Consider the following 26,041-nt stretch of genomic DNA (forward strand, 5'->3'; position numbering starts at 1 on the left):
ATATAATACAATGAAACTTCGAAAGAATTATCTTAGAAACAGACTGACAGATGAGCATTTCCTTTCCTTTGGCCCCCTCTTTAAAAAGTTTGCCTATCACTGGTCTAAGTGATAGGCAATCCCTTCATTCATTCAATAAACATTTTAAGTGCCTACTATATGCCAGATACTTATAGTATAGTATAGTATAGTATAGTATAGTATAGTATAGTGTAGTGTAGTGTAGTGTAGTGCAGTGTAGTATAGAAAAAGAGGCGAATAATAATCCCAACCCTTGGAGTGTTATAATCTAATGGGGAAGATAGCATGCAAACAAACATAAAAACAAAGCAAGTTATATACAGGATAAATAGGAAATAATTGAGAGAGAGAAACCATTGGAATTAAGAGAAGTTGGGGAAGGTTTCGTGTAGGGGGTAAAATTTTTAAGGAAACCAGGCAGATCAATAGTTGGAGCAGAGTAGGGGGAGCATTCCAGGCAAGAAAAAATTCCTGGAGCAGAGAGATAGAATGTCTTGTTCTTGGAACACAATATCACTGCATCAAAGACTATGTGTTGGGAAATAAAGTATAAGAATATAGAAAAAGGGGCAGCTGGGTGGCTCAGTGGATTAAGAGTCAGACCTAAACATGGGAGGTGCTAAGTTCAAATATGGTCTCAGACACTTCCCAGCCATGTGAACCTGGGAAAGTCACTTAACCCCTATTGCCTAGTCCTTACCACTCTTCTGTTTTGGAACCAATACACAGTAGTGATTCTAAAACAGAAGGTAAAGGTTAAAAACAATTTAAAAAGAAGAAAAAGATTGAAAAGATGGGAGGGGGCTAGGTTATGAAGGGCTTTCAACACCAAACAGAAAATGTTGCGTTTGCACCTGAAGGCAATAGGAATCCAGTGGAATGTGTTAAATGTAGGGTATGGTTTATGACATCAAACTTGAGTTTTAAGAAAATCAATTTATATATTCCGCAAAAGGAAACTGAGGCCTAGAGAGGTGAAGTACCTTGTTCATGTGAGTGAGAAATCCCCTACCCCCTCTTAAGAGGATTAGATTTTAATGTTAGCAATCATCTTTAGATAATCATAATTGTGATTCTAGGATAGTTAAATAATATTGATATAAGTGAATAGTTTTTTATGATTATTTTAGTATAAGTTTTAAGGTTTGAATTAAGTAGATAACTGCTTGAATATAGGTAGCATAGGGCTTAATTCAAGCCTCAAACCTGCTATGTCATGCACCTTCAGCAATTATGGTCTTGAATTTGTGACTTGGCCTTCATAGAGGCTTTTCCCTTGCTTCAAAGTCTGGTACTACACTTTCACCTTTGTATACACCCTAGTATACATCATTAGGTTTTTGCCTTGGTTTAAGGCCTACCACCACCCATTCATCATCACTGACATCATCAGGCTTAGAAAGTAGGGTTCAGGTTCCCCCACTCCCTCCTTGTATATCAAGTAATTTCTTCTGCCAATGAGAAGCACTTCCTAGGTGCTTCCACCAATAAACAATACTTACTCTTGCCTCTATTTTTAGCTGGGTATAAGATTGTCTAGGATTCTTTAGGTATAAAGGAAGGCTTCTCACAAGGCTCTAGGTCTTTTGGTCTTTACCAGAAGTCCAGCTTTATTGTGAGACCTGCCCTCTCTCAATAAACCTATTTCTTTTTGGCTTGGAGACTTTGTTTCTTTTATTGGCATTTATGCTAATAGAATTTTCCCCTACCCAACATCAAATAAGAAGCAAGTATAAAGCTATAGGTTTGAACCTACTGTATAAACTTTTGCTTCTGTTACAATTTTACATATATAAACATATGTATATATATTTAATACTATATATAGTGTAAAAAGAATTCTTTATTCCTTTTTTAATATAACAAGGGACCTAGAAGTCCTCTTACCATAGAGATGTGTAGGGATTAACCAGCCCATAGTGACAGGAAGTAGGAACCAGGGACCCCCCTGCTGAGCCATTGTCAGTTGGTTGAGGCTGTCAGTTGCTGACAGTTAGGGGTGTCAGTTGTTGACAGTTAGGGCTGGCAGTTGTGGAGAAGTTGGCTGCTGGGCATGAGTTGGTCATTGGGGATTGGTTGCAGCAGGTGGTGTGGGTTGGTGATTAGTTGGTGGTTGGCGTTTAGTTGCTGGAATATAAAGGTGGACCTGAGCTTACTGAGAGGGCTTTTGGCTTTAGCCTTTAGAGGGCTTTTTGTCTTTAGGGCTTTTGGCTTTTGATTTGGGCTGTTAGGTTGTTTTTTTTTCACTTCCTCAAAGTTTTTGGAAGGTGGCTGGTCTTTGTTGACAGACCTAATTGGGGTTGGATTAAACACTGATCGGGTTGGTTTTGATTGGGCTGGATTGTGTTGGAACTTTGTGGGGTGGTTGTTATTAGCAGTAATTATAGGCAGTTATAGGTAAATATAGGCAGTTTTAGATAGTAATTATAGGCAGTTATAGATAGTCATAGGATAGCTAGTTAGGTATTAGGAAATTTATTTCTCTACCCCTTTCTTATATTTCCCTCCTTTACTATATTCATTTTACTATATTCTTTTACCATCCCTTTTAATTAAGTTAAATTGTTAATTGTTAAAAGCTGCTAGAAGTTTTCTTTTCTCTGGCTTACAGGGATAATATTAATTTACAACTCTACTATATTCTCATTAAAACAAATCATTAAAAGCTGTTCTTTTATTTTTGTCAAACCCCTAATTTAATCTTTACAATAGTATATATGCACACACATACCCACACCCATATACACACATCCGTGTGTGCATTTAATGGGCTGCCCTGAGAGGCATAAAAGAGAGGTTAAATATATCCTATGTGGGTAGTTCCTGAAGGCTCAATTCTACAAGTCTTTTTCTCAGTAATAAAACTCTCTACTTATTTCAGTTCTCCTACCACCAAAGGAGAGACTTGTTCAGTATCTATGCCGAATGGAAAAATAAATTTGTAACCTCATCATGATTCTGCATCTAACATCATGAATCACACAGAGACTAAGAATTCAAACAAATACTCAAATCTAATATAAGTATATTCAAATACCTCATATAAAGTCAGTTTCTAAGACAGGTTTTTCTTAATTCAAGATAGTAGCTACTGGCAAGGCAATGAATGGCAGTCAACAAAGAGGATCTCAAGAATTATTTTCCAAAGTCCTTGACATTGATTTTGTATTTTCCTTGCCTAAAGGGACCACAGCTAGGTCCCAGATCAATCTCTATGGGGACAAAATTAACCTAAACCATTCCAGGTCTACACACAACTTCCCTACTTACAATGGTACTAACTGGCATTGGGAGTGGGGTGAGGGAAGCATTTGCTTATGCCCCTCCAGTTACATCAAAGTCCTAGCCCAAAACAACTTAGTAAGTTGGATATTTGGAGCAGCCATTTTAAGTATGACCCAACTCTTGAAAACTGACCAACATGGCAAAGTAAGAAAATACTCAACAACAGCCAACCAACCTCCAAACAACCACAGGAGAATAAGAAAACCTTAAGATGAATTCTGGAGGGGCACAACCAACAGTAAAATGGGTAAAGCAGTGCTCCAGCCCAGAAGAATGTGAAGAGACAGAAAAGAGGATTCATCTTAAGGAGAAAAAGGAGAAAGCACTGAACAAGCCTTAGCAGAACTCAAAATGAAAAGTGCAAGCAGCATGGGAAAGAGCACAACCAAGCCCCAGCAGGGTGAGAGTCAAAACCAAAACAGTTCAAAGTAGCAGTGGGAGGAAAGTAGAAGTGCCTAGTGCAGCCAGAATAAAAGTTGTGAATGATCCAAAGCAAGCAAAGTGGGAGGAACTCAGCCCAATAATATCCAGCCTAAGCAAGATTAGGTAGCACCCAACTCAAACTAGTTGAAGTGAATAGTTGCAAACCTTCTCCCAGCACACCAATCAGGCCACCTCTGAGGAGTGCTCAGTCTGAGCTGAGCCAATCCCAGACACAGTATAAGCACAGGACAGTATTTCCTCTACTCCAGGAATGGAGCTAAACTTCAGCATATAGACAAAATCAAGAGAAAAAAATGAACAAAAGACAAACAACCCAATTCTAGAAAAATAGTCCAACAAGAGAGATGACCAAAATATAAGCACAGAAGAGGACACCAATACAAAAATGAAAATGTGTGAAACCTCAAAGAAATATGTGAAAGGATATCAATCCCAAAATGAACCTTAGGAGGAGTCCACAAAAGAATAGAAAAACAAATAATAAGAAACTTAGAAGAAAAACTAGAGAAGAAAATGATAGGAAAAATAAAAAGCTTAGACACAAAAACTTATTGAAGAGAATAGTTTCTTAAAAAAAGGAAATACAATACCTCAAAAAGGGAAATAACTCCCTAAGAAAAGAAGTACAAAGCTTCAAAAAAGAAAATGGCTTCCTAAAAATTAGAATTGGAAAAATGGAAGCTAATGACTTCATAAGAAAGCAGGAAATTATAAAAACACATTCAAAAGAATGAAAAAATATAAAAAATTTTGAAATATCTCATTGGAAAAACAGCTATCCTAGAAAATAGAACTAGGAGAGAAAATCTAAGAATCATTAGATTGCCTGAAAGCCATGGCTGAAAAAAAAGAACCTGGGCACCATATTGTATGGGGAAACTTGCCCTGATGTTCTTAAACAAGAAGGGAAAAATATAAATTGAAAGAATTCACCAATTGCCTCCTGAAAAAAATCCCAAATTTTAAAATTCCAGAATTATTTTTGCCAAATTCCAGGACTACCAAACCAATAAGAAACTACTTCAAGGAACTAGAAAAAAAAACCAATTCAAATATTGTGAAATCACAGTTGTGATTGCATAGGACCTAAAAGCTTCTACATTAAAGGATTTGAAGGCATCAAATATCATATTCTACAAGGCAAAAGACCTAGGCTTACAATTGAAAATCACCTAACAAACAAAACTGAGCATAATACTCCAGGGGAAGAAATGAATATTAAATTAAAGAGAGGAATTCCAGATATTCCTGATGAAAAGGTCAGGACCAAAAAGAAAATTTTATGATCAAATTCAAACCTCAAAAGAGGTATAAAGGTAAACAGAAAAAATCCAAGGGAATCAGTGAGTTTAAACTAATCACATCTCTGCCAGAGAAAGTGGCAACTAGGATACTTAAGATTTCCATAGTAGGAAATGCCTAAAATGCTTAATATACTTAAAGTAATCAAGGGAAACAATGAAGTTAAACTGATTACAATCCTTGAATGGGAAACTGTTAACTAAAATACTTATGGTATAAGCATATTGAAGATACTTAAACTTTAAGGTAATCAAGAGAAACAATGGGGTTAAACTGATTACATTACTAGTAAGAAGGTGACAACTAAGATGCTTTAGATATCTCTGATACTGGAAATATGTAAGATAACTAAAGTACTTAGGATATTTAAAGAACTAAAAATACTTAAGAACTTTATCACTATTAGGGCAATGAACAGAAGCATATATAAAGAAAGAGCAGAGGATAAGCTGAATATGATGGGATAATATTTTTAAAAAATCATCCTTTTTAAAAAAGGGATAAAAAAGAGTAATACACTGGTAAAAGAGATAAGTAGAGAAAGTAGTGGATAAATTATCTCACATGAGGAGGCATGTAAGAATCAGGACAGTGGAAAGGAAGATAAGGAGACAAGCAGTAATTAAGCCTTTATTCTCTTTAGAACTGGCATGAGTGGGAATAACATCCACAATTAGTTATAGAAATCTTTCTTATTCAACTAGGAAGTAAGAAACAGAAGGGGAACAAAAAAAGGTGGGAACAGACAAAAGGGAGTGGGAACTTGAGGAGGTGAGTAAACAGAAGAAAAAACAGGTATGAATAGGGAAAAGGTGAAAGGAGAGAAAAAGGATAAAAGGGAGAAAATAAGATGGAGGGAAACACATAGTTAGGAATCATAACTCTGAATGTGAATGGGATAAGCTCATCTATAAAAGACAAGAGGGGAGCAAAGGGGAGTAAAAGCCAGAATCCCAAAATATGCTGCCCATAAAAAATTCATTTAAAGCAGGAAGATATAGAGGGTAAAAATAAAGGCCTGGATCAACATCTATGCTTCAGCTAAAGTAAAGAATGACAAAGTAAAAGTGAAAACTGGCTTAATTAAAAGATATAAGGAAATCACATATTGTAAAAGGAACTATAGACAATAAAATAATATAAATGTTAAACATATATGTTCCAAATGGCATAGCATATGAATTCCTAAAGAAGAAACTACAAGATTTACAAGAGGAAATAAAGGAAATAGATAATAAAATCATAATGGTAGGAGACACTAACTTTCTTCTCTGAGAAGTAGCTAAATCAAACCAAAAAGTAAACAAGAAAGAAACTAAGGAGATAAATAGAATTTTAGAAAAGTTAGACTTCATAGACCTCTGGAGAAAACTGAATGGGAATAAAAAGGAATATATCTTTTTCTCAGCACTATATGGCATTTTCAAGAAAACTGATCTTGTAATAGGACTAAAAAAGCTTCACAGATTAATGCAGAAAAGCAACAATATTAAATGTATGCTTTTCAGTCTATAACTATTAAAATTATACTGAACAAAGGAAGGGCAGGAGGGAAGCCTAAAATTCAATTAGAAACCAAATAATCTTATGTTAAAGAATGAATGGGTCAAAGAACAAATCATAGAAACAACCAATAATTTCATAAAAAAGAAATACAACAAGGAGACAATATACCAAAATTTTTGGAATGCAGCCAAAGCGGTACTTAGGGGTCAATTTATATCTCTAAATAATTATATTCATGAAACAGAGAAATAACATATCAATGAATTGGGTATGCAACTAAAATACTAGAAAAAGAGCAAATTAAAACACTCCCAACTAAACAACAAATTAAAAATACTGAAAATCAAAAGGAGAGGTTAATGAAATTGAAAGTAAGAAAACTATTAAACTAATAAATAGAACAAGGAGTTGGTCTTATGGGGGGGATAGGTAGAGCATTAGTTAATTTCTTCAACAAAAGAAAGGAAGGAAGGAAGGAAGGAAGGAAGGAAGGAAGGAAGGAAGGAAGGAAGGAAGGAAGGAAGGAAGAAAACCAAATCACCAGTGTTAAAAATGAAAAAGGCAAGATTACAACCAATGAAGAGGAAATTTAAGCAATTATTGGGTTTTATTTTGCCCAATTATATGCCAATAAATCTGATAATCTAAGGGAAATAGATGAAGATTTCAAGAAATATAAATTGCCCAGACTAACAGAAGAGGAAACAGAATACTTAAACAATCTCATCTCAGAAAAAGAAATTAAACAAGTCAGCAATAATTTCCCTAAGAAAAAAGCCTCAAGGCCAGATAGATTCACAAGTGAATTCTACCAAACATTTAAATAGCAAAAAAAAAAAATGTATTGATATGTAATACAGAAGAAATAAAAATTAATTATAATTTTAAAAAGATCTATGCCCACTCTCTCCAAGGACCAAGGTAAACCAAAGAAAGGAAGAACCATTTATTAAGTGCCTACTGCTGTGCCAGTCATGGTCAAGTGCTTTACAAATCTCTATTGATCCTCACAAAAACCCTGGGAAGGAGGTGCTATTGTAATCTCAATTAAACAATTGAGGAATCTGAGGACCAAAATGGTTAGGTGACTTGAGTAAAATTTAAATTAATATCCAATCACTCCAAGTATTATATTTTATAAGATTTATTAATAATCACTTGAAGTAGAAGAAAAAAGAAATAGAGGTAAAACCTGAGTAAAACTCTCCTGCCACTCACCCCACCCCACCCACAAACTGTGATCAGGGAAAGGACAGAGAGGGGATGGAGCTACACAAAACTTATATCCTTCCTACATTAGCACATATTGTGAGAAGGAACTTGGGAACCCGGGATTTAGAGTCCTGGGGAGCAAAATCTAAATATACAATCTTCACTGTGATTCCATTGGGAAACAAGCAAGTAGAAATCTCCCAGATTTATGTGCCTAGTTTCCCCAGTGAATCAGTACACATAACCAACTTATATTTCTAGAGATCTTTAACTAGAGGTACATGCAATATTACACTTTGTAAGGGGAAATTACAATAATTTGGGGATAATAAGGAAATAAAAGAGAAAGAAAACAAAACCAATGATTGCTAGGTGCACTGACAAAAAGCCAATTAGGGGGCAGTCCCCTTTGGTATAAGAGTGTACATTCAAAATAATCTTCATGGTGCCTTCTCCAAACACTTCACTTTCTTGATGTGGAGAGGTAGCAAGTTTCTTATCCTAAAATTACTCTAAAACAAGAAAACATTTTTATAAATCCAGAATTTTACGACAATTATACAATCCCCCCCAAGGAGGGTATTGTCCAACACATGTATCACCCCAAGATACATGGCTGAGTTATGAGGTATGTGAATCAATTGTCAAAAGGATGTCAAAAACATAAAATAAACTCAAATAGAAAAGAACAAAAAATCAAAATTAAACAGCATACAAAAATTCTGAGTAAGCAAGAATAAGTCCATAACAAGTAGTAGAATCAGGGCCCAATAAAGTGATTTATGTCCCATAAGCTTGTATGGCCATTGTAGCAATATGTACTTACCCACTCAGCAGTAAGAGCTACAGAAAATTGACAAACTATGAAGGAGAAAGAAAAAGGACTAGATTTTGAAGCAGAGGGGAAATATAATTCCCTGGTCTGATTTTAACTATACTTAATGGGATAGGGGAGTCAAAATGGCAGACAAACTGAAGTACTTTGTCTGAATCTGGCATGGAGAAATCCTGTATCTGACGTTGTCAAACAACTGCTTCCTTGAACCCCAAAACAAGTCCTCTGTCTTGGCGCAAAATCTCATCAATCCCATTGGGATTGGTTGGTCTCCTTGATCTTGTGCTTCTTGGCAATGTATAATGGCTCTTTTGTGATTCCTTCTTCTGAAATCAGACACAATTATTAGTCAAAGTCCCATAATATTAAATAATCAATGGCAGGTTTCATCAGTCTAAAGCTTTTGGGTATGCATTAATATTAGAACTAATGGATACTGTAAACTTATATTAGTGCAAAATAAAAAAAAAAACATTAATGCTGGTTGCTTGTACTACAAGTACAAAAAATAAGAGAAGAAAAAATGCAAATATCCTATTGCACATAAAAGGAAAAAAATAATAAAATTTTTAAAAAATCAAAAATTCATAGTGCACATTTCATGAGACACTGTGTTAGCCAAGCAGAGGCACAATTCAAAGGTTTTTTCACTCAAAAATGAGATTTATATCCTTCTTATCTTGGTCATAATCTATAGTGTGGGTGTACATGATTTTTTACCAGGTAACAACAACTTTTTAAAAACAGTAGTACAACAGCTAATGAACAGTCTAAAAAGTACCAAAATCCCCCAAACCATAAGAGCTCATAAAATTCTCCAAAGGTTACTGATACAGGTTGTAAACAGTTTGATGGAGTCAATCCATCATTGTCTATGTGACAATTAACAAAGGCAAAAAGGAACAAAAGGCTATTAAGGCAACATGTGACCTCAGTGGATCTGGTGACAAAACCAGCATCCATAAGGACCTATAGTTTTGCCATGGAAAAGGGTTTGCCCAACTAGACTATGAGCTTTTATAATGGCATTTTCTCCAGTTCAGTCATAGGGGGAGGTACAAATAAAGACAATGTAACAGAATATATAGCTAAATTACCAAAACACAGTAGTTGAAAATGACATAATGTAATAGAAGATATTAGATTAGATCAATATGTGAACTAAAAAACAAAATTAAATCTTAAAGCAAACAATTAGCAAGTACAATATATGTGACAGGATACAGGCATAGAATCCAAGAGTCATTTTCTCCAGTTCTGATAGCTGCGTTACATAGACTTCTTCACTATTTGGAGGGGAACAAACTAAAACAGTTAACATCGATAAAGCAATGGAGTCTAAAATTTGCCTCCAGACTCTTTAAGGTTTCTTACCCTCCCCAGTATCATCATCCATTTAGATTCCTTTGGTCACATTTCTGGGGTTTCCCATACCTGCACTAGGCATAGTGTGGATGAACCCCATATCAGATGTATTGCAGAGACTAAGCAGGCCAAAATGGCAAGGGGGTGTAGGGAAATGACTCTCCCCTCTGAATCTTGAGATTACTCAAGTTAACAGCAAGGCATCCAATTAGGACACTCACGAATAGCAACAAGAAAAGACATCATAAAGCTGTAAGCTGTGCAAGTTCAGTAATGCTCTCTGGGAAAGGGAGCTATTTGAGATAGGCAGGAAACTGGGCCATGCTTGCAATTCTCCTATCTGTAGGTGGTGATACACTAGTATGTATTGGCTAAAGTTAAGATATTTGGAAGAGTATTCTCCCTTCACCTCCCACCTAGGGGTAAAGTCAGTGACCACATGACACCTCAGTCTCCACCCCACAGCCAGGAGCATGAAAGCCCCCCTGGGTTAGCCAGGCTGGGGTTGAAGTAGATAGCATGTAAGGGGCTATTCCATGCTGTGTTCCCCTGCTGAAAAGCAGCTGGTACAGGTTTGAGGCCCAGGAGGTAGGGGGTGTGGGTTATACTTTAACAGCCATGCAGAAAGTGGCTCACAAGAATCCTCAGCCAATGTGCTCAAGAGAAGTTGCAGGCTGGCAGGCAGCAGGCTCAGCAAGGACCCCCAGGCAATGTCTGGTCAAACATGGGAGGCAGCAACAGCAACAGCAACAGCAACAACAACAGCAACAACAACAGCAACTGTAATAGCAAAAGCAACCGCAGGCAGGAGAGGAAGAGCAGCAAGGGAGGCAGAGGCTTTTAAAACTAATCTGTCTTTTTGTCTATTAAAAAAATTGCTATAACATCTTAGAGAGGAACAAGGGTTCTAAACTCCAGACTTCTAGTTGCCACAATGTAAGATTTAAATTAATATCTAATAACCACATGTATTATATTTTACAAGATTTATTAATAATCACTTGAAGTAGAAGAAAAAAGAAATAGAAGTATAACCTGAATAAAACTCTCCTGCCTCTCACCTCACCCCACCTCCACACGGCAATCAAGGGAAAAGACAGAGAGGGGGCAGAGCTACACAAAACTTATATCCTCCCTAAGTTAGCATGTAACATGAGAAGGAACTTGGGAAGCCGGGATTTAGTGTTCTGGGGAGTAAAATCTAATTATGTACTTATTCAGGGTCACATAGCTAATAAATCTCTGAGCCCAAATTTGAACTCAGGTCTATCCTGTCTCCAAGTTCAGTTGTCCATATACTATACTTCATGCTGCCTCATGTGGTAAATCTCTCTTTGCTACTTGCTACTGTGAATGTGGGAGTGGAGAGAGGGAATCTATACTCTCACTAAATGAAAAAAAGATAATGACAGAGTTTAACCAAATATTGTCCTCCTTGAATCATGTAGCTATCCCTAGAAGAATAGAAAGCATTCTTATTCATCTGGATTTCCTAAGGATGTATAACATATTTGATTCCTCTGCCAGTTCTCATTATAAAGACCAGGTGAGATCTCAAAGAAGTATGATTCCCACATAAGCATGGGATTGACTAGCATGTGACAGATCAGCATCATAGGCTTTACCTTCTAGGACACTGAACTACTTAGCAGTTACTCCCAGAATCCTCTCAGAGAAAAAAGGCCTAATGGATCTTTAAAAGGAATCAATTCTTCCAAAAAACATACAAACACAAATACTCCTACAAGCATTTGACCTCAGGAATTCTAAAAGAAGGATGGAAAAAGTGTCAGCTGCCAGAAAGTGTGGATGGGGAACACTTCTCTGGGTATATAGTTTCACTGAGAAACCATCTGCCCTATTTATTACTCAGAGTTATGCTCTGATAAGAATTCCCAGCAAAATGAAAAAAAGCATTTGAAATAACAAACTACACTGGCATTACTTGCAGAATGTTTATACCAGTTACATGGGGTTTACCAGAAGGGCAACACCTGCCTGGTGACATTTCAAAATTATTGCTAATATCTGAGACTTCCAGAAGCTCCCTAAGACTTGATGAATCAGTATAATAGACAGCACAAGGTGCTATGTGGAAAAATCCTTTGACAAAATTATTGTTAAACCTGGTATTTACATCCCCTAAATAATGTCAGCTAACTTATACATGGAAAATTGAAAGCTTGGAAGACCTTCAGATCTGGTTTTAGACTTCTGAGTGTGACAGCAGCATGGAGCCTTAGAGTTAGAAGGCACCTTATGTGCTACTTGAAGCATGAATCCCAACCCTGTAGTTCACTTGACAAATCATCACCAAACCTCAAAGAAGTATGGTTCCCACATAAGCATGGGATTGACTAGCATGTGACAAATCAGCATCATAGGCTTTACCTTCTAGGACACTGAACTACTTAGCAGTTACTCCCAGAAGAGTAACTTCTAAGAGAAGTTTTTAAGGAAAGTAATTACTACTAATAAAGTCCATTCCACTTTCAGTCAGCTTGTATGAATTTCTTCAAGCCTAACACGATTCATAATGGAAGCTTAGTGGAGTAAATTCTGACATTCTGTATTGGGAGAAGGGATTCTCTCTTTTCCACCATCAATCCTTTTGTGATTAGAGTTTGGCTTATCAGAGCCATGATTCCACACTGAAGGGAAGTTGTCTGTGTTTGCTGTCTTTTTCCTATTTGGATTTCCAGAAGTGAGATGGCAGCCGCTCTCATTGATATAGATCAGCAGCTGTGACCAGAGAAATGAGTGTAGCATGAGGCACTGTAGGTGAGAGGACCAATTTGAGCTACAAGGAGAATTTATCCCCCTTGAGTCTACAAGCAATAGAATCTAGTGAGCCAAAGGAAGAGGCAACACCATCTTTTTCATTCATTTATATTTTCCAGTATATCTTTATCATTGAGAAAGGAAGGTGAAAGTTGTTCCTTTCTTCTGTTCCTATGTGATACTAGGGAATTTCATTCTGCTTGAAAAGAAGATCAGGGAGGAAGACTGGAAGAAAATAGAAATAATTATCTCCTCAGAAATTTGGAGGTTTAAATTTTCTTCTGAATTTTAATTTTATCTTATTGCAGTTACAGGATCATATGTTGAATGTCTAAGTCTATGGGTGCTAAGGAAATAGATTATAGAAAATAAACTGAACTTATGAAGATGGGGATAAGTCGAAAAAATTAGTGAACTATATATTGTAATATTTTATTAATATTTCTTCTCCTAGACTTGACTGGGAGCAGAAAAAAAGGAGAAAAAGCCGTTTATTGAAAAGTCATGTTGCAGAGAGTAGAAAATGAGACAAAGCCACCAGACTTACTCAGGCTTACTTACATCAGACTTACTTAGTTTGGTTGACATTTTGAACCCTAGAATACATAGGCAAACAACACAAATAGAACATTGTCATATTGTTAACTCAGAGAAGGATACAGAGTTTATTGAAACATCAAAATTCCAAGGAAATACTGCACAGGTATTTACTATTACATGTGTTATAGCCAAATGTAGGCATATATAGCATGTGAGTTAGTCAATAAGCATTTTTTAAATACCAACAGAAGTGTTTCATTCATATGGTCACTCCTAACCTTAAACCTATTGGGGATTACATGGACTTGCAAAGTGCTCTTTGGTTTTTATGATAAGATAAGGAAGATGAGACATACAGAACTCTGTAAGCTTCTTTGCAATGATGGGAAGTAAATAATTCTTTCAGGTTTCTCCTAGAAGTAAGACTAACTCCAAATCAGAAGAAAAGATAATGATACAAAAAGAATGTAGCATATTCAACAATCTTAAGATATTCCCTGATGCAGAAATCCATCTTTAAAACAATATTCCGCCAATACCTCCCCAAAGACCTACTCTGATGCTTCATTTTTTGGCATGGTGATGACCTTGCATTCATGAACAGGATGCCAGCAGAGTATAAATTCTAGTAGGTTCTATCACACTGAAAAACTCTGACCCTTACAATAGATCAAAACTGTTTTCCAAATACAGAGGTGCTCATTATCATTCCTAAATGCAGAGGTGCTCATTACCAAGAGGCTGGCCACTTAATGATGAGTTAATTAATTAGCTATTATAAGCTATGAAATGAAGAAAACCAGTAAATGGTCCTCACTCCTGTTTCTGTGAGAATACTGACAAAGTGGCAGGAAGGGATAGTGGGATCTTAGACTTAGAACATAAAGGGTCATTAATTCCAATCTTTTAATTTTGCAGAAAAGAAAATGGAGTTCAGGGAAGGTAAAATGAAGTACTCAAGATCAAACGGGAAGAGACAAAGCCAAGATTTGTAGCTAAATTCTGAATCCAAATCTTTGACTCCACTTCCAGTTTTTTCCATTGTAACACTGCATAATGGCAGATATAGGCCCAGTGTAAGAAAAATGATTAGGTTGCCATGGGAGGAAATGATTTCCATCCCCTCCCCAAGGTCTTTGAAAACAGGCTGGATCACCACTTTGGGATATTACAAAAAGAATTCCTATTAATTTGTACAGGTTGAATTTGGTGGCTTCTGAGGTTTCCTCAAAATGAGATTCTGTGGTTTTGACCATGCCACAGATTTCAGTGTTAAAGGGAACCACAGAAATCATCTAATCCATGTCAAGATAATTTGTGAATTTACAAAATTTCATTCTTTAATAATCTTCATTCCTCATGAGTCCATTTCCTCTTAAGAACCTAAGCCAACAGATCTCACCAACCAGTTACCACAATCAGGAATGCCAGGCAGGGTGCCCTAAAAAGAGAACCACCCATTTTTTTTCTCTCTCTCTAGCCAAACTTGAAAAAAAAGCAGGAAGGGCCAGAATCTCTGTGGTAGGTTTTTGTTGTTTCAGGCTAGCCCTATTATAACTGCAAATGAGGAGGTAGCCAGGTCAGAAAGTTCCTTTCATTTATTTATTTATTCAGTTGTGGATCTCCTACAAACATATGTATTACAAAACGATTGAAATATTGCCAACACAATGAAGGATGGCAAAATGTACTAGTTCATTCTCTTGAAGACCTGTTATTTCACTGATATAAATGAAACTCCCTCTACAAATGCAGATCTTACCTCCCCTGAAGATTCTAGTATGAAAAAGTTATCTGGGGGAGTGGTATCAAACACAAATAGAAACAGGGGAGGAAGGTAACAGTACACAAGGATTCCTTAAAGCTGCATATTAACTTAGAAAACCACATTCAATATTATGTTTTGCATGACTTAATTGACATCACATTGCTTGCCTTCTCAAGGGGAGGGGCAAGAGCAAGGAAGAAAATTTAGAAATCACAATTAAAAAAAATGAATGTTAAATTTTTTTCATGTAATTGGGAAATATTTAATAAAATAAAAACATTTTTAATATTTACGTTTCCAATTTTTAAAAATATTAAAAACTCAGTTGTTTGAGAGCTAGGCCTAGAGATGGGGATCCTGGGTTCAAATCTAGTCTCAGACACTTTCCAGTCCTGTAACCCTGGACAAGTTACTTAACTCCCACTGCCTAGCTCTTACAGCTCTTCTGCCTTGAAACCAATACACAGTATTGATTCTAGGAAAAGGTATGGATTTTTAAAACACACACATTTTAACAATATCAGTGTTTTATTAAATTATTACTTATTCCACCAAATGTTTCCCAGGTACAATTTAATCTGGTTCAGGCTGCACTCTGAAGTGTTGTGGCCAAGGTCTGACACCTCTGATCTTCAGAGCATAATAGACTTGCCTAGGGGGTAGCTGGGTGGCTCAGTGTATTGAGGGGCAGGCCCAGAGATGGTAGATCCTAGATTCAAAACTAACCTCAGACACTTCCTAGCTGTGTGACCCTGGGCAAGTCACTTAACCCCCATTGCCTAGCTCTTACCACTCTTCTGTCTTGGAACCAATACACAGTCTTGATTTCAAAAGGTTAAGGGTTTAAAAAAAATAAAAAAAGAAGGAAAAAAAAAAAGGCTTGCCCAGGACCACATAGCCAGTATGTGTCAGAGGAGTAGTCAGAACCTAGGTTTTCCTGACCCGGGGTATATTTCTCTAATCACTACACTAGTCTCTCTATTCTAGTCTCATACTGGTAAAAAATTATATGAGCCAAGTAGGTGCAAAGTGTGCCGTTGCTGTGACCAGGGAAATTATTCTTATTAAGAAGTTTAATCGGCAGAGCAAAATTAAAGCTTGCAATTCCAAGACCTAAAAAGAAAGGGAACATAGTTAAGCCAGTCAGTGACCAGAGAACTTGACATAAAATAAGAGCATTGGTGACTCTTTTTTTTCTTTTGGGTAAACCGTGGCGGGGCTGATAATTATGGAATGGTCCGGACTCTCTTTCCCCAGGGGATCTGCAAAGCTTTGTTAAGGCTACGTTATCAGCACGACAAGCTGGTAGTGGTTGGGTTAGCCAGTGGCCAGAGAGTCCATGGGGCGGGGCCGGCGGTTTGAGAATCTGCCAGCATCTGGGCGGGTGCGAGGACATCCCAATCGGTGTGCTTTAGGTCTAGGGTGTGGAACTCGTTAAAGATCCGCTACGCCAAGCAGCCAGAGGCAGTCAGGGAGCTCGGGGGTACAGACCCCGGCGGCAGTGGCGGCTGGATCAGCCGCTGGGAACTGCGCGCTGATCATGGAGCCCCAGCGCGTGTGCGCGACTTTGTACCTGTTGGCGCTGCTCCTCCGTGCAGCAGAGCATGGCACAGGTAACAGGGAGAGTGATGGGGTGGGCGTTGCTGCGTACATACTATGGGCACAAACCCCTACCCCAGCCCCACCCGGCAAGAAGTGGAAACTCTCAAATATCTGCACTGCCCGAAAGGAAAAGCGCTGGGAAAAGCCTGCAAGGACAGGAGATATAGATTTAACCAGGAGTCTGAGGGGACAGCTAAGACATTCACTTAGTTACCGCTTTGTGAGGGATAAAGGTTGGGGGAGGGGGCGTCATTGGGGAGGAGGGAATGAATGTGAGGTTAAAGGGCAGGAGAGGATCATAAATAGAGAGCTGGGAAGGACCTCAGAGACCACGTAGCAAAATTTCTGCATTTACAGATGAAATGAGTTCCATGAAGATTAAGAGACTTGCCCAAGGTCACACAGAGAGTAAGCATTAGAGGCAGGGCTTGAACCTATTCCCTCCGGCTGACAGCGCTTTCTCCAGTAGACTTCAGGCCCAAGGCAGAGATGATTTATGTTAGATTTTTAATGATTTCACTCTATTTAGTTATTTATTATTTCAATCAATTTAGTAATTGATTTATTTATATTTTCCAATAGTGTTTCACAAGGCAAAGGAGGGCAAGCAGAGGGTCGTAGGTTTGGGCAGGAATATTCTCCCCTTCACATTCTGAAGCCTCTTAAGCACCAATAAAAGTAAACTAGCAAAAGCACTGAAGAGCAAAGAGGAGGTGAGGCATGTGTCAGTAACCTCCAGGACAGATTGCCTAGTGTCCTCAGACTGTTACCAGGGAGAGGTCTGGGAAGAGACTGATGAGATAAGAAATTGGAGTGAAGTGCAGGGCCAGATAACTGTAAAAGAATAAACTTGAGACACATTATGAGGCTAGATAAGGTATGGTCAGAAGTACTAGGTTTCCTGTCCTTGACTGTACATAGTCTGAAGATATAAATACATTTTAAACAGCTCTACAATTCCAAAGGCAAGGAGAAATGTGTTTAGGGCATGGAAAAGGAGCTAGAAAGAGGTCATCTGGCTGCTTTTGCTGAATAATATCTATGCATTAGGTATGTGTGTATTTGTAGTCAACATAGCCTTTCTCCTAATCCTAAACCAGAATAGTTATGATTCATTTACTCTTTTCTTATGTCTTATTTTCCAACCATTTAACCATTTTTATTCCATTTTCTTTCAGCCTTTGAAAACTATCCATCTTCAAATTATGAATTTGGCATAGTATTACAATAAGGGCATAGTACTGGCAACATTTTCACCTGGTTCTCTTATATTATCTACCCATTTGTAACTCTTTTTAAAGACACTGTTCTTGCTTTCCTAAAACTTGCTTTAAAAAAAAAAGTTTCTTTTAGTTTCTTTTAGTCTTCTAATTTCATTTGATTAAAACTTGGTAGTTGGAGAGACAGCCTTATTGTTTAGCCAGGAAGACCTGGATTCAAAACCTTCCTCCAAAACATTATCCCTGAGATACTACAAGTCACTTAAACTCTCAGTGCCCCTGGCTCCACTAAAAGACTAGAAGTTCCTGGTACCAGTGTTGGCTTGTACTGGGAGAGGTTGTTCTCCCTATACCAATGAAATTTCAAATCCAATAAAAAAAATCTAAAAAGTTAATTTATATTAAAGAATATTTCTTTCCCCTAAACACTTTAGCTGAGATTTCTAACTAGAAAAAATCTTAGAGGCTAAACCATTATTCTTTGATTTAAAAAGTATATATATGCATACATATTTACACACACACACACACACACACACACACACACACACATTTTTTCAACCCTTACTTTCCATCTTGGAGTCAATATTGTGTATTGGCTCCAAGGCAGAAGAGTGGTAAGGGCTAGGCAATGGGGGTTAAGTGACTTGCCCAGGGTCACACAGCTGGGAAGTGTCTGAGGTCAGATTTGAACCTAGGACCTCCCATCTCTAGGCCTGACTCTCAGTCCACTGAGCTATCCAGCTACCCCCCCCCCCACCCAACATATATTTAAACCTGTTCTTGTCTTTCTTTTACAGAGGCCAAACACTTTATAGGTGTTTGTCCAGATTCATCTTTATTATACTGTAAATGTGAGGGGAAGGTTGATTTCTAACTCTACCTTTAGTTGACTAAAATCTCAAAGCTACTTTTCCCACTTCTCATGTGAAACAATCTGATCCTTAAAATTTTTATAGTTTTATGTTACAGGGGTGTATGACACTTTGTCTAACAGTGGCATATGAAATTAAATGTTATTTAATAATTTCTTTTTGTCAATTAATAATAATAGTGTTCAGTAGAATGCAATAGCAAGGACTGTTTTGTCTTTGCATCCCCAGTGCCTAGCATAGAGCCTGGTACTCAAAGGATACAACACATGCTTGTATATACTTCTCTATCTCACATATTATCACTGTTAATAAGATTTTTCACCTAGTGTTAACTGGATGAGTAAGTAATTCTGAACATAAGATAAATATGCTTATCCGTGATCATTAGATTTTATTATTTATTAAGTAAAAATAAATGCCTATCTAATATGCATTACATGCAAATAAAACTGGAAATGACATTTAATTGCCTTTCTTCGTGGTTCTGTAATCTCACTGATTCTTTCCCTAACATGACTTTAAGTATACAATAGTGCCAGATTTTTGATTAAGGATAAGAATTTATTGCTTGATATTTTTATTTTATTATCATTTGACTGCCTTTCAGATGGCCATAAAGTTATTCCTAAAGTCACAGAAATCTTTCCAAAATATGGTAGCATAAATGGAGCAACACGACTGACCATCAAAGGAGAAGGTATGTTTCCACTTTGTTAGTTTCCATTTTTAAGGTAGCATGTGTGTGTGACGTATTCCTTAAACATGGATACAGCTATGAATGCAAATGAACATATGAAATATATAGAGATATATCTATGTGGATATATGCATATCTATGTATTTTCTGTGATATATTTCTATATATTTAAAGCATTTCGGATTTATCCAGTGTATTTTTATCTTATTTAGAATATAAAATCCTTGAGGGCAGACAGTATTTATATCCCTAGTGCTTATTACAGTGTGTGGCCCATGAAAGGCACTTAATTAATGCTTCTTGATTAACTGATTGATTAATTGCTCTCTCTACCTGGCCAGCAAAGCAAAATTCCATTCCTTATCCTCCTGACTACCTTCCAAGAATTCCTGGGAACCTGCCCAACTAAGTTCTTATTTTTAATTACTTGTTTGGACCTAAGGCCTAGATCTGGATAAATAAAGAGTTTGTGCTTAACCTGTCACTTCACTTATTAGGTGGAATCTTCATAAACTAACTAGGATTTTTTTTTCATGCTAAATAAAAGCACTAAGTTTGGGACAGAGGGTGTGTGGGGAGGGAATTGAAAAAGAAAAGGGAAAAGAGAATTCCTCAAAACTCCATTAAAAAATTTAAGAATAGTCTTCCTTTGGTCTTTTTTTTTTTTTTTTTTTTGTATCCCTCATACCTCATATTGTCTGGTATAATGTGAACATCTAATAGGCTTAAAGTAAAAACTGAATGAATAATTCTTAAAAGCGGGTAGAAATGTTTTTTCCTCTCCTAACCTTCCCCCTTCATTCTTTCAATTCAATACTTTCTGAAAGTTAAAAATTAGTATTGTTCTATTATGTAAAGATTTTCTAGCTGGTAGAAAAGAAACTACCTAATATTCAACAAAATATCCTGTTTTACATTTCTCTAAAATTAATATAGAATTGAGAAGAGTTATAAATTGTGACTCTACTTGTGAGGCATCATGAATTATTTAATTGCAAACACCGCTTCTTAAAAGTCAAATTCATTAGCTTTCCCTGAAAACTCTCCCCTCTTTCTAACTTTCTTATTACTGCTGAGGGTATTACTATCCTCCCAGGCTCTCAAACTACATTTTGTCCTTTAATCTTCCAATAGTCAAATTGATTCTACTTTCATAATATCTCATGCATGAATCCTTCTATCTTCGGAAAATGTTATCAACTTGATACAGGCTCTCATCACCTTCAAAGATGAACTATTGTCGTAGTCTTCTAACTGTTCTCCCTGCCCCAGGTCTCCCCTTCTCCAGACCTCTACACAGCTCTCATCAGTGATCTTCCTAAATCACTAGTTGTCACTCTTCTTATTCAGTAAACTCCAGTGACTCTTTATTACATCCAAGATGAAAAGATGAAATATAAAACATTCCATTTGATTTTTTAAAGTCTTCATAACCTTGCTCAATGCTACCTCACAAAGTCTTCTTTAATCTCACTCCTCTACACATACTCAGTGATGCAGTGACACCAGCCTCCTTGGTCTTCTTCAAACAAGACAATCTACCTCCCGACTTGGTGTATTTTCACTAGCTGTCCCCCATGTGTAGAATTTTCTTCTTACTTTTCCCTGGTATCCTTCAGGATCTAGCTAACTCATATATTCTATAAGAAGTTTTTCTAGATCTCCCTTAATGCTAATATCTACAATCCAATGAATATCTCCATCCTGTATTAATCTTGTTTGTAAATAGTTATTTGTATGTCGTCTCTTCCATTATGCTGTGAGTTCCTTGAGGGCAAGAATTAAGAAAAAAAAATTTTGTCTTTCTTTCTTTGTACCCATCAGAGACAGACAAAAAGGGAATGATTAAACTGAGGGTAGGAACTTTTTTTTTTTTTTTTGCTTTCTTATCTCTTGCACCTAGCACATAGTAGCCATTTCATAAATTCTTATGAACTTAACTTGACAACAAGCATATTTCAATGGATTCATGGACTCATTGGTGTAAGTAATCCTCCCCCAAAGCAAATGGTAACCCATCCGTGCTTTTTTAATCTGTGTAATTTTGTTCCATGGATGATTTCCATGAATCCTCCATAGAGGATCTCCTTCAATGCCAGAGACTTTACTCCAGTGCTTACTATTTCAGGGGTATAAATGTAATACAGTCTGTCCATCCGTAACCCATCAGTATCACCAAGAAATAAATGTAAACTAGATTCAAATGCTTTTCAATAGTGTAAGTTAGTGATTTGGCAAAGGTTTGAAAGAGCATGTGAGAATCTGTCTAGGTTCTGTTCAACTTTCTCTCCCCTATTCTTTGACCATTGTATAGTATTTACTTGTATTTGGAATTAGTAATCAGAGAAAGTGATAGCAGAGAAAAAATAAGTCCAAAAAAGTCCACTTACTTTTTAATTCTTTTAGAATTAGAAATTCTTTTTGCTATTCCAAGGATTCTCTTCTCTCCTCAAGCCTCAAATACCTTCTCCCACACTCTTTCTCAGCTCAAGACCTCATCCCTTACTTTATTGTGAAATTTGAAGTCATTCGACTTTGAGCTCCCCTTTCTTACTTTTATCCCAAAAGAACTTGACATCACTACCTACTATCTATTTCTCTCTTGAGACTCTCCAGGTTCTTCTCACCAAGGCCAACCCTTCTATTAGTGACCTAGATCTTGCCATCTTCACCAACAACCACTACAATGTGCAGTTATTAAATGATTTTATGCCTTGCATTGTGCTCAGCACAAGGGATAAAAAGAAAGAAAAATCAGTCCCTGGCCCCTCACCTCAATCTCTATCTCTGTCTCCCTTCCTGTTGATTTTCATTTCTCTATCTTCTATCTCTACCTCCAGTTCTGTCCCTGTGTCCTATCTATCTGTATGTCTCTGTTTCTTTGTCTCTGCCTTTCTCATTTGCTAGTTTTTGCCTCACTGTCTTTAAACAAGCCAAGTCTCCCTCATCCTTAAAAAAACCTCTACACCCTACTATCCCCTCCAACTGTTGTCCTATGTCTCTTCCTTTCTCAATAAGCCCCAGAAAAGGGAGTCTAAATGACTTACTTGTGCTTTCTCTCTTCTCATTCCTCATTCTTTTGCAATCTGACTTTTGACTTCATTATTAAACTGAAACTGTTGTCTCCAAAGTTACTAATGAGCTCTTAATTGCTAACTGTGATATAATTTTTTTGGCATTTTATTATGCTTCTTTTTTGTTTTTGAATCCTTACCTTCTGACTTAGAGCTGATACTAAGTATAGGTTTCAAGGCAGAAGAGCAATAAGAGATAGACAAATGGAGTTAAGTGACTTGCTTAGGTTTACAGAGCTAGGAAGTGTCTGAGGCCATATTTGAACTCAGGACCTCCTTTTTCCAGGCCTGCCTCTATCCACTGAGTCACCTAACTGCCTCCCCACACCCCCAGCATGTTTATTGATACTGAATTTTATGCCAGTGACTACCCTCTTCTGCATACTTTCTCTTACCTTTTAGGGGTATTTAAGTGGCACAGTGGATGGAACATTGAACCTGGAGTCAAAAAGACCAAAATTCAAATCTAATTTCACACATTTTCTAGCTAAAAGACCCTGGGCAGGTCATTTAACCTCTTTTCTCCACTTTAAAATGTGGATAATAATAGTATTCCATACATCCCAAGGTTGTCAGGAGGATCCAATGATATAATATTTGTAGAACACTTTATAAGCCTTATAAGCCAATATAAATGCCAGCTACTACTATAATTATTACTCTTATGCCTTTCCTTCTACCTAACAGCTCCTTCTAAATGTCCTTTGTGGCTCATCATCCATAAAATGATGCCTACCTGTGAGCATTCCCTCAATCTCTGCCCTAGTTCCTTCCTCTTCTCTCTCCTACATTCTTTCTCTTGGAACCTATTCAGCCCTCATCTGTTGGGTTGTCACCTCTATGCAGATGACCCACAATCCATATATCCAGTCTCATTCTCCTCTATGAATTGAAGTTCCATGTCATTCATTGTCTGCTGGACATCTCAAATTCCCTGTGTCCTAACCAAAACTCATTCCACTTCTGCATTCCAGGTCACTCCTTTTTTAATTCCTTTGTTTCTGTCAAAACCACCAACTTTCTTCCATTTTCTCTGGTTCTAGACATCCTCTACAGCGCCTTACTCTTCCTTACTCTGAATATCCAGTCAGTCCTTCTCATTTCTACTTCCATATCTCAACCATCAAACCCTTTTTCTTTTCTTTTCTTTTTTTTTTAAACCCTTACTTTCTGTCTTCTGTATCGGCTCCAAGGCAGAAGAGTGGTAAGGGTAGGCAATGGGGGTTAAGTGACTTGCCCAGGGTCACACAGCTGAGAAGTGTCTGAGGCCAGATTTGAATCTAGGACCTCCCATCTCTAGGCCTGGCTCTCAATCCACTGAGCAACCCAGCTGTCCCCAAACCCTTATTCTTGACTCAGATAGCTTTGAGCATAGCTCAGGTCTTCCTCCCCTCTTTCCTAGACTATTGCCATATTGCCATGGACTCCTGTATGGTCCCTTGCCTTAAGTCTCTCTCCACTTCAGGCCTCCCTACACACTGCTGCCATCATGGTTTTTATTTTTCTTCAGTTTCATAGCTGTCTGTTGATTCTAGGATAAAACACAAATTCCTCCATTTAGCATTTAAAGCCCTTCACAATCCAATCCCAACCTATTTTTCCAGCCTTATTGAATATTATTCTGCCTCCCACACTCTGAGATCCAGCTAAACTGACCTCTGTGTTCCTCACATGTGACACTACCTTTCTCAGTTCCAATTGGGACTGGTTATTTAGGAAATCTGAAACACACTCCCTCTTCACCTCTATTTCACAGTATCCCTCTCTTCCTTTAAGATGTAGCTCAAGCATTGCCAACTTTGTGATGCCTATTCTTATTTCCCCCGATGGCCAAGGCCTTTCCTCTGAAAACCATCATATATTGAACTGTTAATACTTATTTCTATTTGTTAAGTTTATATACATGTCTAAATATATTTACATATATGCATATGTATGTATGCACATATACCCACACATTTGCATTTCTTATATTTTTTGTTAAAATTTGAGTCTTTTGAGTGTCAGAAATATTTCATTTTTGGTTTCGTATCTCAAGTGCCTAGCATATGCCCAGAATAGTAGATACTTAATTAGATGCTTTTTGATTGATAGCAAATCACTAATTCAGATAATGACCCTTGTGTTTAGTAATAATTTACCATTTAGCCAAGTTTGAATATTAGGAGTTTAAAGCCCTGGCAAAAATTATTCACCTGATTCTCATCTCTAAATATTGAACTAATTTTGAGGCCTAGCCCCAATAGTTTAGGAACAAAATAGTTTTCATATCTGGTCTGACCTATTCTACCCTTAGGAAAATGGTTTTTAAGAATCTGTTGTAGATACTACTGGCATCTTTACTCCCACTGACATTTTCTCCATGATAAAAGCATAGGAACAAAACATTAGTCATATTGCTGTCAAAAGGCTGTTTAGTACCTGGTATCCAACGTACCTTATACCTCAAAAATTTCAAAATAAAACTTCAGCTTGTTCTTACTCCTAGTTTCAGTACATCTCCTCTTCTAATCCTTGGCTTTGGAGTTTGATCCTTGGTAACTCACATTTAATTCCATTTTTGGGAATTTTATATTTTAATTAAAATTCTTTTTGGAAGGATGCACCCTTCTGTATCTCAATAAACCCATTGGGATAAGCTATAAAATTTTTTTTAAATTACTTATTATTATTATTATTATTATTATCATTAACAACAATAATTATAGCTAACATTTATATAGTTGTTTACTGTGTGCCAGGTATTATTAAGGGCTTTATAATTATTATATAATTTAATCTTCACAGCAATTCTATGGGGTAGATAATATTATTATCCTGATTTGATTAAGAAAACTAAGGCAGATAGAGGTTAAGTGACTTACTCTCGAGGTCATATAACTAGTAAGCATTTGAGGCTAGATTTGAACACAGGCCCTCCAGACTCCATGCCAAGGTCTCTATCCAATGTATCATGTTTTTTAGTTAAATTAATAACTAAAACATCAGAAAATATTTAAAATATTAGAATAAAAATCACTTTATTGATGTGATGTAGGCTTTACCTAATGGGATTTCTTTATTTTTCTATATGATAGTGATAAATGTCTTTGACTTTGTAAAAAGCCTCAAGCTATTTCTATTTTGACAGAACCCAAAGCTAGTAATTATTTCCTATGAAACCTAGAGGTTTTATTTCTTACTTTTGCAATAATTCCATTTGCTGAAGGTTAGATTCCATGTTACCATGCCATTGGTGAGATATGTACCCACACAGAAAATTAAATGAAAAAGTGTTTCCTTAGTAACAGCACAAGTAAAAGTTTCCATGCCCCAGTGAATTACCAGAAATCTTTTCACTTTTTTAAACCCATTGTTGAAGATAAGCAAAAACTGGCAAAAGGACAGCATTAGTCATTAAAGGCTTTTTAAAAACAGTTTTTATTACATAATCAAATAATTTCATTATAGAGATGTCTTAGGTTCAAAATTATCAAATGAAATCAAATTTTATAAACCAAATAGACATTTGCTT

At 36.8% G+C, this 26,041-nt stretch overlaps 1 protein-coding gene across 1 annotated transcript in view; it reads left to right on the forward strand.

The window, feature by feature from the left end:
• The first annotated feature begins 16,599 nt into the window (after window positions 1-16,599).
• Window positions 16,600-26,041, forward strand: part of PKHD1L1 (PKHD1 like 1) — a 210,869-nt gene continuing 201,427 nt past the window's right edge. Inside the window, exons 1-2 of the mRNA XM_044658261.1 lie at window positions 16,600-16,672; window positions 19,364-19,453. Of these exons, the coding sequence (XP_044514196.1) occupies window positions 16,600-16,672; window positions 19,364-19,453 (163 nt within the window). The remainder of the gene's footprint in view (window positions 16,673-19,363; window positions 19,454-26,041) is intronic.

This window comes from Gracilinanus agilis, chromosome 1 (genome assembly GCF_016433145.1).
Source record: "Gracilinanus agilis isolate LMUSP501 chromosome 1, AgileGrace, whole genome shotgun sequence".
In the NCBI taxonomy this organism is placed as follows: Eukaryota; Metazoa; Chordata; class Mammalia; order Didelphimorphia; family Didelphidae; genus Gracilinanus; species Gracilinanus agilis.